This window comes from Taudactylus pleione, unplaced genomic scaffold, assembly GCF_031769625.1.
Source record: "Taudactylus pleione unplaced genomic scaffold, aTauple2 ptg000201l, whole genome shotgun sequence".
Taxonomy (NCBI): Eukaryota; Metazoa; Chordata; class Amphibia; order Anura; family Myobatrachidae; genus Taudactylus; species Taudactylus pleione.
In genome coordinates, this window is record NW_028284603.1 from 783,781 (window position 1) to 800,000 (window position 16,220).

Genomic DNA, 16,220 nt, shown 5'->3' on the forward strand with positions numbered 1-16,220 from the left:
TAGAATAAGCAGAGCTGATTAATATAAGTTGTGTCCGTTTTTTTATTAAAAAGCAGCTCTGCTTGTTAACAATATGTTGCAGCAGAACAGCAGTTGGAGGGTTCTTATAACTTGCCGACATAGATTTAGTGTGATGTGATTTGAATAAGTTGGAATTAGCTCATCCGTTTAGTTGTGTGACCGCGGTGTCTGTAGAGTATCCTGACATGTAATCCTGTAGTTACCTGTAGAGGGATTAAAGGCCGGCAAACCTGTATGCTGGTACGATGTACCGAGTGTTCCCTTGTTAGCTGTGCGACCTGGGCTGTGTGTACGGCTTGAGGGTTGCCACGCTGGGAGGTAGCAGGGTCTCGTAGCGGGATATCCCGTTGACGGGCACACAGGATCGGTGGTGTAAAAATGGCATCAAAAGTATGTAAGTGCTGTGTAGCTCTGTTGTAGTCTGTGTGCTTCTTTGTAAGTTAAGCAGTCCAGACTGACCCACAATAAGGCCAAAATCTATTTCCCATCACGGCGGCCCGCTTAATTCTCAGACCGGACCGCCCAGCTTACAAAGAAGCACACGGACTACAACAGAGCCACACAGCGCTTACATACTTTTGAAGCCACTTTTACACCACCGGTCCTGTGTGCCCGTCAATGGGATATCCCGCTACGGGACCCTGCTACCTCCCAGCGTGGCGACCCACAAGCCGTACACACAGCCCGGTCTTCCAGTGTCTGGATTTGAACCATACCCTTTCCAATACCATTAGGTCTTTGAGGGAGCGCTATTACCCATCAGCTTTCTTTTCTCATTGTCTCTGTACATTGCTGCATTCATCTTTCCCTCTATCCTGAGCAGTCTCCCAGTTCCTGCAGCTGAAACACATCCCCACAGCATGCTGCCACCACCATGCTTCACTGTAGGGATGGTATTGGCCTGGTGATGAGCGCTGCCTTGTTTCCCCCAAACATAACGCCTGACATTCACGCCAAAGAGTTCAATCTTTGTCTCATCAGACCAGAGAATTTTGTTACTCATGGTCTGAGAGTCCTTTAGGTGCATTTTGGCAAACTCCAGGCATGCTGCCATGTGCTTTTTACTAAGGAGTGGCTTCCGTCTGGCCACTCTACCATACAGGCCTGATTGGTGGATTGCTGCAGAGATGTTGTCCTTCTGGAAGGTTCTCCTCTCTCCACAGAGAAATGATGTAGCTCTGAAAGGGCCCTTCTCCCCTGATCGCTCAGTTTAGACAGCCGGCTGGCCAACTCTAGGAAGAGTTCTGGTGGTTCCGAACTTTTTCCATTTACGGATGATGGAGGCCAGAGCCGTAACTAGACTTTTTGGTGCCCTGTGCCAGAGAGAGCATTGGCGCCCACACACCCCCATTTTTTAAATAGGGACATAAGATAGTGCACCTGAAAAAGGGACATGGCCTCATGGGGAAGGGCCAGGGAAGAGATAAGGGAGGCCAGCAGATGCTGGGGATAAAAGAAGAGGAAGCTACAAGTGAGAATGATAATGAACAGAAAAATTGACAGGCCCAAACAGCGCCCCCTGCCCTGCGTGCCCTCTGCCATGGCACTGGTCGCACTACCCTAGTTACAGCCCTGATGGAGGCCACTGTGCTCATTGGGACCTTCAAAGCAGCAGATATTTTTCTGTACCCTTCCCCATATTTGTGCCTCGAGACAATTCCTTGGACTTCATGCTTGGTTTGTGCTCTGACATGCACTGTCAAGTGTGGGACCTTATATAGACAAGTGTATGCCTTTCAAAATCATGTCCAATCAACTGAATTTACCACAGGTGGACTCCAATTAAGCTGTAGGAACATCTCAAGGATGATCATTGGAAACAGGCTGCACCTGAGCTCAATTTTGTGCTTCATGTTAAGGGCTGTGAATACTTATATACACGTGATTTCTTAGTTTGTTTGTTTTAAATAAATTAGCAAAAATCTAAAAAAAACTTTTAAATGTTGTCATTATGGGGTATTGTGTGTAGAATTTTGAGGACAAAAATGAATTTATTCCATTTTGGAATAAGGCTGTAACATAACAAAATGTGGAAAAAGTGAAGCGCTGTGAATACTTTCCGGATGCACTGTATTTACACTGAATGTATGAGCAATTTCATAAGAAAGAGTTTGCATCTACATCGCGCAATGTGTTCCATGTGGTATGCACTACATATAGCCAACCTGTATGCAAATTATTGGGGAAATTACATGTATGCTAATTTTCCATTTCAGGGCGTATTAATAAAACATGAGCGTACCTTACTGTTACTGCCCCTACTTTTTGTGGACAAATACTGGACCAACTGTACTTTTATGGGGAATATTATTTTTCAAACAAAATAAAAGGAACGATCTCCATTCCTTGTTTTTAAATACTGTAATATGTTCTTTCCAACGCTATTAAATTTTTTTTTTTTTTTAATACTTATTTTCTTCTGTTTACTGAAAAAATATTTCATAGGTTGGAGCTTACTGACATAATAGATGATAAAAAAAAAATATTGCAAATGCAGGGACAACTTAAACAAATATGTAAAAAATTTTAAACAATTAAAATATGAAGAAAATAGCATACAAGATGAATTGCCTAATAGGATAGAATTTTAATGCCCACCTAGTGTAATTATTAAATAGTTTATTGATATTTCCTAGTGCACCCTAAGAAGTAGCTCTCTGCACTCTCTGCTATGTGTTCAAAAGGTGCTACCCTTGTAGCTCTAAACACAAATGAAAAAACAGATAAATAGGAACCTCACCCCAAATTAGGCCAAACATAAGCAACTGAGGGTCAGAAAAATTAAACTACCTCAAAGTTCTGGAATAGGCTGCATCATTCCTGTTGTGGGAGGCTCCATGTTTTTATCCCTGTGCTTTGACCAGATCGACTAGTATTATTGCCCAAAATTATCAGAGCCGCGGTGCTAACTATCTAAATGGCCCTGACCCATGTAAAAGAGGTGTTGGGCTGATTCCCATTATCTCATTGGGGCAGACTATTAAGCCTTAAAAAAGAGGGATCCATGTCATTGTGAAATGTCAACTAAAGACAACTCTATGTCCCCTTAATTGAAAGCGGGGTCCTAAAATAATAATAGGCCCGACGTGCATTCTGGTCACAATCCCATCAGCTCTTATTCACGGACACACTTCAAAAAGTTGAATGGTAACATATCCGAATGCATGTACAGTGCAAATATAGGCTGTATAGTGTATGGACCTATGGAAATTAGGTATATTTGGGCAAATAATGGATAAAGTTACTTACATTCTATTTATATAACCAAAACAGCATATTTCCAAATAATTACGTGCAATGCTTAGTTACAAAACAGGTCTTAACCCAGAATTAGAATGTTAATCTCTAGTGTTATAATGTGTTACTGAAACAATTGGTCTTTTGGGAATAAAGTGTCTACTGAGACTTACTGGGAGATTATTAAATCCACTGTTCTGTTTAGAGAGCGTAGAATCACACAATGAATGTTCCCATTAGGAGGTAAGTAAATTACATAACCTGAATTAATTTGATTATCTACACTGCAGTATAGTGATATGCAGATAGCTAATTCTGCGGCCGAAGGACCTTTTCAGGCAAACTTGCAAATTTAAAGGAAAACTTTAAATTAAATGACAAGTGGTCTGTAACTAAAGTAGGCAAAATAAGCTGTAGCAGAGCTATAATTACCGGCAGGGCCAATTAGGTTACCCAAGCTTGTTCTGCAAGAAAAATAGTAATAACAAGAAGCTCTGTTACCATAAACATGGGGGAACACTGAATACATCTATAGAGGTATTATCTATAGATATTTATATGTACACAAGCATTTTTTGCTGATGAAGTAACTACTGGGCATTTTTTTTTTACTACTCATATTGCCAACTGAATTCCATATTAGTATACAGTATAGTATCTTAAAATTGTTTCTAACCTATGTACTTGTGGGCTGGAGATTCAGCAGCAGAGAGGTTATAATTACTGCCATGCAGCATTATAGCCCTGGGTTCTATTACAGCCTGAGCTCTAAGTGTTGAGGGAATGTTGCCCCCGTGTTTGTGTGGGTTTCATTCCATAATCGAAAAATGTACTAGTATATTAACTGGCCCCTGACAAAATAATTGTCCTTAGCAGCGTGCGGCTGTTTTAGTGAATTCAGTTCCTCAGGGTCATTGACTGAAGTAAATGAATAAACAGTTTGTGATTGTACAGTGCTGTATAATACTCTGTTAGTACTGTATAGAGCAGTGGTTCCCAAACTGGGTGTCGCGGGTGACTTGTGGGGGGGTGCCATGAGTTGATGATCTAGGCTAGGAAGAAATCAAATTATTTATGGTCCATGTGATTGGCAGAAACCAGCACTGGCGACTGCCACTCATAACATATGTGGTCAAATAGAAGCGCAACCCTGTCCACCACCACCTACCTGACCCTAGGGGTGACAGGTAAGTACAATTTTTTTCCTGAATTTCTCATTTAAGAAACTTTTGGCCTATAGGTGCCGTGAAAAAAATGCTGATAGTTTAGACCGCCACGATTCAGGGAAGTTTGGGAACTGCTGGAAAAAAAAAAAAGGATGAAAATAACATGCACTAAATGAGTTTGGATATAACACTCCCATAATTTCGCTAAAAACTTCATTGTTGGATAGAGATGCACAAAATTGTATCAAAATTTCAGGCAAATATCTTAAGGCGGGTATCCACTACCCGATTAAAATGAGCGACTGAACGATAACGATAACATTATCATTCAATCGTTCATTAATCGCTCACAAATCGGCCTTGAAAATGGCGAAAACGACGATAGATGTGAAAAAAACGACCAGCGGGAGCGCGCATCGCTGGTCGTTTTTCACATCTATCATCGCCTGAACATGCTGGTCAATCTGCCGATAACGACAGATTGGCCATGTTCTGGGATGAGGGAGGGTGCCTACACTAAACGACTGACGACTGCATGAGTACAATGTCGTAATGGTGCAGTCTTTTCACAGTCTGCTAGTGGATGTGCCCCTTTACACTCCCGCGGTACTGAGCTGTCCGTGGTCCCTTCTGTCCTTTGTTAAAGCGGGGATCTGTCTCTGTGTTGGTAAAGCCGGTATAAGGTAACAGCTAGTGTCTAACTGATCTGGCTCCGGAACACACCGCCACACTAAGGCTTACATTACTAAGTACAACACCTCAGATTGGGCATAAAGTGAGGAAAGAAACACTCTGACAATACAACACAGATTTAGTACAAATCATAAGGTAATGAATATAGTGACCCAGCAGGATTGTAGTGTACACTGTAGCTGTCACATACTGATCTCTATATTATGTTCTGTTGAAGTTGTCACTTAGCCTGATATGTCTCGTTAATAACAGAGATGCCATAATGTGATTGGCCCAGGCATGTTACATAACTAGTGAGAGATAAGGGCCTTGAGCAAATTATATTGTCTGGTCCTCTGAAGCCCCATTCCAGTCAGTGACTGTGAGAGAGTTACAAATCTAAAATGGACTGTGACATTGTTTTACAAGTGGACTGTGCGTGAGGGTGGACTGTGCGTGTGCATATACTGTGCATGCGTGTGGGTGGACTGTGCGTGTGGGTGAAAAGTGCTTGTGGGTGTTTGGAGTGTGTCCGTGTATGGTGTGTGGGTGAATTGTACATGTGGGTGGACTATGCATGTGGAGGAACTGTGTATGTTGGTGGACGGTGTGTGTGTGTGGACTGTACATGTTGGTGGACTATGCATATGGGTGGACTGTGTGTGGGTGGACTGTGAGTGTGGGTGGACGATGTGTGTGTGGACGGTGAGTGTGGGAGGACAATATGTGTGGACTGTACCTGTGGGTGGGCTGTACGTGTGAATGGACTGTGTATGTGTCCATCCTACCACGTAAGTAGTAAACAGGTGGGTAATACAACGTCCCCCTCAATAGAGGAGTTTCAAAAAGCAAATATAACCATGCCAGCAAGGTGTCCTTTGTTGTACTAAGGGTCCACTACCAGGGTTCCAGGAACATTACCGAGCAAGTCCATTTGTAGCCATTAGATTCCTACGCACTTGAAATTTGCAAGGTAATAACTCAGTAGTCCTTCCTTTCCCTACTGCATTGCATGCTCACCTGGTGTAATGTAACATGAAAAAGTAACATTGTCATTTTCAGCGACCCATGATTTTACTGCTGTTGCCATGGGTCAGTCTATTGCATCGGAACATACCATTAAAAAACAAACACAATTCACAAAGTCCCATACAGGGGCCTCCAAAACACGCTTTGCCCTATCAGCCACTCAAACATCACAAAAATTAATTTTAATCGTGAATTTTGCAAGACAAAAATTGAGCCTATATCCCCTAAACCATCTCTATTTGTAAACAAAGGATCGGAGCATGGACACGTTTAACACAAGTGGTCGTGAAACTGGTTTAGCTCACATTAGAATATCTGTTGGCAAAAAGAGGGCCCACAAAAATCATCTTCTGAAATGTCTCATTCATCAGCATTGGTCTGTCCTCCAAATAATCAGTGCCCAGAGGAACCAATTGGGCCTTCATACATGGTAATGCTAAGGAGACTATAAGGTTGGCCGTGAGTTGTCTGTGTTGGACACTGTAGAGCATCTTGCAACCTTACCCCAATTTCTCAACCAGATAAAAATGCCTAGTGACTTAAAGATGCATGTTGCCTTGGATGCTGCCCCCTATGTTACTCTAAACTTGGGGGAGGTGATGGCTGAGATGATAATGAGAACAAGGTTGATGATGTCTTGTGCTAGAACAAGTTGAACAGGATGATGTTGATTGTGTTTAAGAAAGGCAGCCACCACACACCTAGAAAAGGGCATTGTCATGACTGGCCAAAAGTGTAACAGCTTCAGTCAAGGTACCTGTAGCTTCTGTCAGGCCAAAGTAAGTAGAGGATGGACACTGACCGTCTAGGCACCTCCTACCTCTTATGTCCTTTTTATGGAGTTACCTATGTAAATAAAAATAAATCAAATTTAAAGAAAAATTGACTGTTGAACTTTTTTTTTTTGCAAAAATAAATAAACCAGCATCCTAGAGAGCAGTCCCGTAGCCGTTATGTTACCACTAGATCTGTACTCAATGTGTGCCATCAATTCATCGGGTTTTCACATGTTTTGGAGGTTTCGTGTCCATGCCAACAAATTCCATCTATTTCTATCAAACAGCGACTCCTCACCTGTACAGGGAGCCTAAAGATACCGTCATGATGACCATTATAAATGCCACTGTACCAACCATCCACTACATGACTGTGCCAGCCCACTGGACAGTAGTGGCAGCAATAGCACCTCTTGCATTGTCCATATCCTTCTCTCAGTCTAGTTCTAGCAGGCAACTGGCCAGTCACAGACATGCTTCTTGGTGCAGCTGGTTCCTATCTGCTGGAGAAGCTCAGAAATGGTGAAATAACAAAACAAACTTTGTGTTATAGAATTTTCTCAACAAATGAGAGGTCAATGTATAAGATTTCTGCCCATTTTTGGCATTTGGGAACCTCATACAGAACACTGCAAGAGCCGCAACACATATGTAGTCTACCAAGCCACGAACAGAAGCAAGAGGTGGCAACAAGGTGGAGATCAACCCTCTCTGTATGCTTAAGTGGGCTTTGCTCAACTGGGTAATTTATCTGTCTACTATCTTTATGGGGCTGCTATTTCTGTCTGTTCCACCTACACCCAACGCACAGTACTGGTAGGAAGTGTTGGGCTTCAGTCAACCTACTATCAATCTGGTGCTAAGATGTAGGATAGATATGTGATCATCACAAAACCCATGCGTGGAATGGACGGAGTAAGCTTGTTATTCAACTAACCTGTTACAGGTCCATTTCCTAATGTGTTATCGGTGTGTTACTATGGATGCTGTACAGAATACTATTTCTGTGTACATACATGTTTGTAGCACACGCACATACCTCCTCTCATTAAAGCTACACACATATATGAATCCTCAGTTATTCCATATTGGCTGTAGGTAGCATTTTTAGCCAATCAGTCAGTTTCAAAAAGCGCCACCCTAATACCTATCTGAGGATGCTCTTCATTCCCTTTCATGTGTCCAGTCCCGGGAAACGCTGGGCTTTGCCAACCTGGATCATTTTTGTAGGCTAACGCCATATGCTGTTATTTGGAGCAGCTCTTCCTGGGCCTGATTCTGTGGCGCACACGTAGAACCAAATGTGGCCTCGTGTAGCGAGCCGTCTACAAACCTTTGTGGGTGTGGCCAGCATTGCTCCCTATTCATGCAATGCTGAGTCGTGCGTAAGGCGAGGGGATACCTATTTCAGATGGGTCTCTTGCACATAGGATGAGGTAGATATAAATTCTGATACTAGTGATGACGGCTGCGTTAGCAGACAGAAGTGGGGTGGTGTAATGCATATGCATTAAGCCGTATGTATAGTCGCAGTAGCATTCCGTTAGTAATCCATCCACATTCCAAATGCAACCGAATTCGGACCTGTGTGCGGCTCAGCCCGCCGGTCTGCTTCATGTACATCCAATGACATCTCTTCAGCGGAATCGGTATGTAATACCGACAGACCGGATCCAGGCGGTCAGAATCCTGACACCTGGATCCAGACAGGGTTATCATACTGACACTCGGTGGTTGGCATGCTAACCCTCCCCCTCTCCTAACCCTCCCTCCCTGGTGCCTGAACCTAATCTCCCCAGCTCCGCACCCTAAACCTAACCCTCCCCCCCACCCCACTACTTACCTTCGGCATCCCGGCGGTCGGGATGCCAGCGCCGGGATTCTGACCAGCGTCGGTATTCTGGCGCCGGTAAGGTAAGCTTCAGTATCCAGACCGCCAGGATGCCGAACGTATACCCTCTTCAGCATTGGAAGAAAATGCTGGGTATATCTAAGTTGTAAAGTTATAGTTTCAGTGAAGTTTTGTATTTTTGCTACTTACTGCATAATGTTATGTTTCCATTGTCTCCAGGATATTATAGAGAGCCTGGTTCTGGCTACAGAGCATCTGCAAGAAGTGTGTAAACCATTCAGAGATCTTAGATCATTTTAAGAACAATGAAAGAAATATTATATCCGTCCTAATAATTAACGGCAAAACAGTCAGGCCCTCCTAAGTCACGTACTTCTCGCTGAAGCTTTTAATCCGCATCATACTGTACTTTCCTATCATACGTTACCTTCATAGCTTCTGGTTGAGCTCAGCCTTGATCCTGCATACATGGAGCAGAATAATCAGACGGTGGTGAGATACTTCATCATTAAAGGGATCTCAGATGTGCCAGAACTGCAGCTACCAATCTTCCTCCTGGTTCTCCTCATCTATCTCATCACTCTTGGTGGCAACGTAACCATACTTCTCCTGGTCTGCCTGGACCGGAAGCTCCACACTCCCATGTACTTCTTCCTGGGCAACCTGTCCATCTTGGACATTTCATCCAGCACCGTCAGTCTGCATAAGGTCCTGGTAATCTTTCTATCAGGGGATAAGAGAGTTTCTTTCCTTGGTTGCATTGTCCAGTTTTATGCGTTTTCTTCCCTGGCTTGTAATGAGTTGCTGATATTGGCAGCCATGAGTTACGATCGCTACGTGGCAATCTGCATCCCCTTACGTTACTCCGTCCTCATGAACCCAAGGGTCTGCGCTCTACTAGCCGCTGCCTGCTGGACTATGGGTTTTGTAGAAGTTGTGCCTTATGTTGTGCTGCTAACAGAGTTCTCCTGTTACAAATCCAACGTTATTAATCACTTCTTCTGTGACCTTGTGCCGCTGCTCAGTCTTTCCTGCAGCGACACCTCCGCCTTAGAGATGCTGAGCTTCATTGAAGGACTGTTGCTTTTGAGCCTTACCCCTGCCACTCTCACCCTCACACCATACGTTTTCATTATTTCCACCATACTGAGGATCCGCTCTAGCACCGGGAGGCGCAAAGCTTTCTACACATGCTCCTCGCACCTGGCAGTCGTCGCCCTACTCTACGTGACCCTTATCTGTCAGTACCTAAGACCAACCTCGGCGGACTCCTTAGAGTCCAACAAGCTGTTCTCTCTCTTTAACACAGCGGCTGTCCCCATGCTTAACCCTCTGATCTACAGCTTAAAAAATAGAGACGTGAAATCGGCACTCAGGAGGAAACTAAACATAATGATCAGTCAGTGATGTAAAAGACGTTTTGGTTCTACGTTCTCCGCTGAAAGTAATTCACCGTCATATCTGACATATTTCCACAATTAAGAACATAAGCCGACTTTTACATATCATTCCAAGAGTAAGTGAAATTTGATGAGAACCGTCTGCCGTCATGTACAGCCTGACATACTCTGTGCATCTGACGGGACAGATAAGGATCCCGCACTTCTGTAATAGAGGCACGTTCTGGAGGAACTGAGCAAATAGAGAATGGACAAGTGTGGCTGCATAATACATGTAACAAAAGGACACGCCATCAATATGTACCAGTGCTGTCATAAATCAGTGCCACCGGCTACTGCTAGTTCTACCATGAGTGGGCAGAATGCCGCAAAAATAAGTAATTCATTCATTTATATTTATTTAATGTGTTACCTGGATACATCGCATATACCCGCTTTGTCATTTCATCCATGGTTACACATGGACATCACTGATCTTAGAAGACATTATAATAGAGGCTCACATCGGTCTGTAATGAGGACCCTTCCTCCCATGCCCTGTAGTCAGAATCTCAGACAGAGACATTCTAGGGACAGCAGGTTCTACGCTCAACCACCACTGTGTTGCACCTACAGTACCAGTCATGGCCTAAGGGAGATTGCTGGACTCTTCGGGGAGAGCACCAATATTTCATAGAGAGATGGCGAGTATGCTGCTATCATACCCGCCAGGAATAAAATCCGATCTGGTACTAATTCTTCATTCATCTGTATTAGCTGTTTTGCAGTTATTCAGCTGGTCTGGATGGGTAATTACAAAGTGCTACAAGTCCAGTTTTTAAACACTATCATTACCAAGTTGTGCAGCCTAACGGAACATTAATTAGAACATTCAGAATCTGATTTAACAGGTTATTATTTAGAAGTAATGTAACTCATTGTGTAGCAGATATCTGTGCCTGCCCTGTAAGGAGAATAAAAGTGGATGACCTGGGGCATGCTGGGATTTATAGTCCTGTAATCGTTGGAGAGCCACGACGTGCCTAAAGCGATTGTTGCATGGTCTCTCCTTGGTCTAACCGTCTGAACAGTAGACAAGATTAATCCACGTTACATGGCATAGGAATAAAAGGTGTACATTACCACTGCTACTGTGCCCAAGGGTGAGACCCATATAGAACACTATGCTGGTCGGGGACAGACAAGCGGCGGAAGGCAACAAGGGGCAGAATTATGTATAAACACATAAAGACTGACTGCGAAGGTGATAGACAAATGCACAGTGTAAAAGGATCTGTATTCATCCTGTAGCCCATCACTGTAACCTCAATTTTATGTCTATTTTACCTATTTCTTAATTTTTTTATATATTTTCACTATACTCTTCGATCTTTACTGGGAGACAACACTACAGGTACCTGCATCATAATCTTAGGAGGTTTCACAGCTATTTATAGGTGTATGATCATTCCAGCTTCTGATTCCGTACTGTCCCTCCCGATTACTGCGATCCGTTGACGAAGGACTATTACCAGTACCTAGAATCTCCCGGAATTCGTCTGGGGGTCGAGCTTTCAGTTTTGTGGCTCCAACTTTTTTAAACTCACTTCCCCGAACAGTTTGAGAGGCCTCCACTCTAGAATCCTTCTTACATAGACTCAAGACTCACCCAATGTCCCTTGTTTAAGCTTATTTTGTATCTTGTACTGTAAATGTAAAGCACTTTGAGTCCTTTAGGAGAAAAACGCTATATAAATAAAATGATTATTATTATTATTCTTTTCTATTGGTATGAAAAAGAAACAGATCATTTTTTTCATTAATTTAACTAAAGAAAATGTAACAGAGCTATAAAAACACACACTGTATACAGTATATATATATATTTACACACACATACACACACTGAAAAAAAGAGAGTTCCATGCTATAAATTAAAGATGTATTTCTCTCTTTTTAATGTGTTTTCACAAAGGGACAGATCTTGTTTCATAACCTACACTGTGACTCCTGCCCTAGAAATATTGGTTTAGAAAAAAATCTGTTTTGTCAGATAATCCTGTGTAAAATGTTTGTTAAGGTTTTCAATCATTTACAGTTGTTGGGAGAGATCAGAACAATTACATAAGCTAAAAGTTTTTTGTTTTTTAAAAAAAACAAAAAAACCATGAAAATAAAAATGGCTGCATTTGTACAGAAATAGCACCAGAAACCCCAAATATATCCACAATAATTGTCTAATGCACAGGTTCTCAAACTCTGTCCTCAGGACTCCAAACAGTGCATGTTTTCCAGGTCTCCTCACAGAATCGCAAGTGAAATAATTCTCTCCACCTGTGGATCTTTTAAAATGTGTCAGTGAGTAATGAATACACCTGTGCACCTGCTGGGTGAACTGGAAAACGTGACCTGTGTGGGGTCTTGAGGACTGAGTTTGAGAACCGCTGGTCTAATGAAAACACATAGGACCTGATTCAGACCCGTTCGCTAAGGCGCGATCGCTCACTCTGAGCGATTTTAGCCCAACTGCGCATGCGTATAATTCGCAGTGCGCACGCCAGTCGTTGCAATCTGTTTTGGTTGCTCGTAAGCCACTATCGGGTCGCTGCTTTGAGTGACAGATAGCGCCGTTTGTGGGTGATTACAGGGGAAGGTGCTTGTGAACAGGGGAGTGGCTGTGCGAACGCAGGCGTTTCAGGCCGCCAAAACGCCTTTTAAAGGGCGTGCATAATTAGCAAAGTAGCGTCATTGTACACGTCACCTGCATGTATTTCAGTCAGCACTGATCGCTGTGCTTGCAGCGGGTTAAGGCAACCCCAAGGGCTGCAAGCAGCTCCGATGGCTCACGATGGTCCCGATTAATCCTACATTTCCCGGAGATGATGTGTGTTGCGAGTGACAAGGGGGCGTCTTTAAACAATTGCGAGCGCACTTTGCCGTAGCTCGCTAAAACATAGTGGACGTCCTTACGCAACGCAGTGCGAGCACTTCATTTAAATATCCGGCCTCTTTTTGCCAGCAAGCGACCGCAACTTGCGAGCAGGTCTGAATGAGCTCCATAATTATTTCTGAGCGGAGGACTTTTACTCCATTCAGAACAAAAAGTCAGACAATTGTTTTGAAACAAAAGGCATCTTAGATCAGCAATTATATTTCCAGAAATGACTTTGCCGTACTACAGACAAATGAGACAAATTGATCCTTGTAGTCTGTCGCTTAGCTACTGCGCTATGTAACAATGCTTATTGCAAAGGAACACTTGTTGCAAACACTGACTAATGCATTTCTCTTGTTAGATAGGTTTGGCTCGCCGGAGAAGGGGCCATAACAGACCCAGCAGTGGCGAGTACAGCAGGAAATGAGGGGGTCACAGATACAAGACCCCCGACTCCAGCATTCTCACACTTAGGAGAAAGTCAGGGTTTTTATTAATGTATGAACTTCAGATTGTCGCCTATTCTCAGACTTTCTATGCCTGAGGGATCTCTGTCACATTTCTTTGGTTTAAAGTTACAAAATGACAATAATAACACCATGACAATGTACTGAGTAACTAATGCTGTAAACAACAGTATGACATATTCAGGGACTTCTTCCTTTGGATATCAAGATAACTCAATTTCCTGAGAAAACTATTTAGTTGTTTAGAGGGTAAGTGCTGAACTCTGCAAATTGCTGACTTATACCCCTTTTACACCAGAGCAAAAACCTGGGTTTTTGCTGGGTCTACCCGGGTCGCAGCTCAGTGTAAAAGGGTCCCTGAATAATATCCCAGGTCAAGTGACCCAGCAATCCAACTCAGGTAGCTACCAGGGTTGGACCCAGGATGGACCCGGGTAATGGTGCAGTGTAAATGGCACGACCCGGGTTATCCGACCCGGGTCATGCCTAAAATGAGCTGATTGGTGGTTGTGGAGCATTCACCTCCCACTTTTTATGACCTCACAGGTTTAGCAGGGCAGACCTGAGTTCAGTGTGAACAGGGCTGACATGGGAGTAACCCAAATCGAAGGTGCAGTGAAAATGGGTCTGACCGGGGTTGGAACCATGTCCAAAAACCCAGGTCAGACCTGGGTTTTTGGTGGAAACGAGGTATAATACAACGTGTTAACAGAGAAGAAAACCTTTAGTTTCCTCTGTAACCTGAGAGTGAGATTATTCTCTGCAAATGAAGAGAATGTAAATCTGTGTTTTATTGCCCCAATTTTAATATTGACGCTATGAGTAAATGCCCATGGAGTTTTAATATATATTTACATTCTTTGTGTTTTTGCCCTTTATTTCAATGCAATAAAGGGCAGTCAATGAGAATATTCACTGTTAACCCAGGTGTATTAATGCTCATTTGAATAATTTATTATTTTGAAATAGTTTATCGGAAAGCGCATGACATTCCGTGCGTCAAACTGAAATCCACTCGTCTCCCTGCTACCCTGTGTGTGTCCTCTGGTGTATCACAAGATTTGACCTATAGGTGAATTTCTTCCCGCACTCTTCGCATGAATGCAGCTTTTCCCCTGAGTGAATCATCTGGTGACTGGTAAGGTGCGAACTGCAGACGAAACCCTTACCGCACACAGGGCAAGCATAGGGCCGCTCTCCCGTGTGGCTTCTCTTATGTATGGCGAGGTGGAGGCTACGGGTAAAAGACTTCCCGCAGTCAGAGCAGATATGTGCCCCACCATTCGTGTGGATTTTATGGTGATCCACATAGTGCGATCGATGGGTGAAGCTTTTCCCACAGTCACTGCACACAAACGGTCGCTCCCCAGTGTGGGTCCGCTGGTGGCTAACAAGGTTCGATCTGCGGGTGTATCGCTTTCCGCAGCTGCCACAAACGTAGGGCCTCTCCCCCGTGTGAGTTTTCTGGTGGCTCACAAGGTGGGAGCTGGAAGTAAAACGCTTGCCGCATTCTTTGCACCCATAGGGCCTCTCTCCCGTGTGGGTCCGTTGGTGGATGGTGAGGTGTAAATTGCGTGTAAACATTTTACCACACTCCCCACACACAAACCCTCCTTCCTTTCTCCGTTTGTTCTGATGGATGACCAGATGCGAGTTAGAGGAGATTATTTTGCCGTTTATGGGGAAAACAAAGTCTTTGTGATTCTCGTTGTTTTTCTGCCGCGTTTCATCCGCACAATGATTCCATGTATTTTTGCCATTATCACCCATAACTTCTTCTTTAATGATGATCTCAGAAGTGTCTTTATCCCCTGTTTTAAAATCGAAATCGCTACGGTTGTGTTTAGACCTACAGTGCGCCGGGTTCCGTCTCTCACACTCCAGCTCCCCCTCAGATTTCTTCAGGGTGATTATCTTGTTTTGGGCTGCAGCCATCCTTTCGGTAATCCTATCTTTTGTAAACCATTCTATCGTAGGGTGATGGTTGTGAAATGTATCTTCCACTGATAGCCAGGCATTGCAGTCTGCAGAAGGGGAATAAATATACGTTATTGTATAGCTTAACTCAGGTTAATTATTCACTTCTGTCAAAGCCAATGCTGACAGCAGGGGCAGCCCAGCACAGACAGCAGCCATATACACAGCACGGATGTCACTGCAGGGAAATGCAGACAGCAGGGGCAGCCCAGCACAGACAGCAGCCATATACACAGCACGGATGTCACTGTGGGGAAATGCTGACAGCAGGGGCAGCCCAGCACAGACAGCAGCCATGTACACAGCACGGAGGTCACTGCGGGGAAATGCTGACAGCAGGGGCAGCCCAGCACAGACAGCAGCCATATACACAGCACGGATGTCACTGCGGGGAAATGCTAACAGCAGGGGCAGCCCAACACATACAGCAGCCATATACACAGCACGGATGTCACTGTGGGGAAATGCTGACAGCAGGGGCAGCCCAGCACATACAGCAGCCATATACACAGCAGGGATGTCACTGCGGGGAAATACTGACAGCAGGGGCAGCCCAGCACATACAGCAGCCATGTACACAGCACGGAGGTCACTGCGGGGAAATGCTGACAGCAGGGGCAGTCCAGCACATACAGCAGCCACATACACAGCACGGATGTCACTGCGGGGAAATGCTAACAGCAGGGGCAGCCCAGCACATACAGCAGCC

The 16,220-nt window shown here is 44.0% G+C and overlaps 2 protein-coding genes across 3 annotated transcripts in view; one reads left to right on the top strand and one right to left on the bottom strand.

Annotated features, from left to right (window-relative positions):
• Nucleotides 1–9,221: 9,221 nt before the first annotated feature.
• On the top strand, nt 9,222–10,160 carry LOC148518146 (olfactory receptor 5V1-like). The gene has a single exon (XM_088477466.1). The coding sequence runs from the start codon at nt 9,222–9,224 to the stop codon at nt 10,158–10,160; it is 939 nt and encodes a 312-aa protein (XP_088333592.1).
• Nucleotides 10,161–12,088: 1,928 nt separating this feature from the next.
• Nucleotides 12,089–16,220, bottom strand: part of LOC148518147 (uncharacterized) — a 28,785-nt gene continuing 24,653 nt past the window's right edge. For both annotated transcript variants that reach the window (XM_088477468.1, XM_088477467.1), the window contains one exon: nt 12,089–15,558. In XM_088477468.1, coding sequence (XP_088333594.1) covers nt 14,561–15,558 — 998 coding nt within the window. In that variant the 3' untranslated portion in view covers nt 12,089–14,560. The remainder of the gene's footprint in view (nt 15,559–16,220) is intronic.

Bases quoted from the DNA above. Each gene is read 5' to 3' on its own strand.
- LOC148518146 (XM_088477466.1), top strand. From the start codon at position 9,222: ATGGAGCAGAATAATCAGACGGTGGTGAGATACTTCATCATTAAAGGG.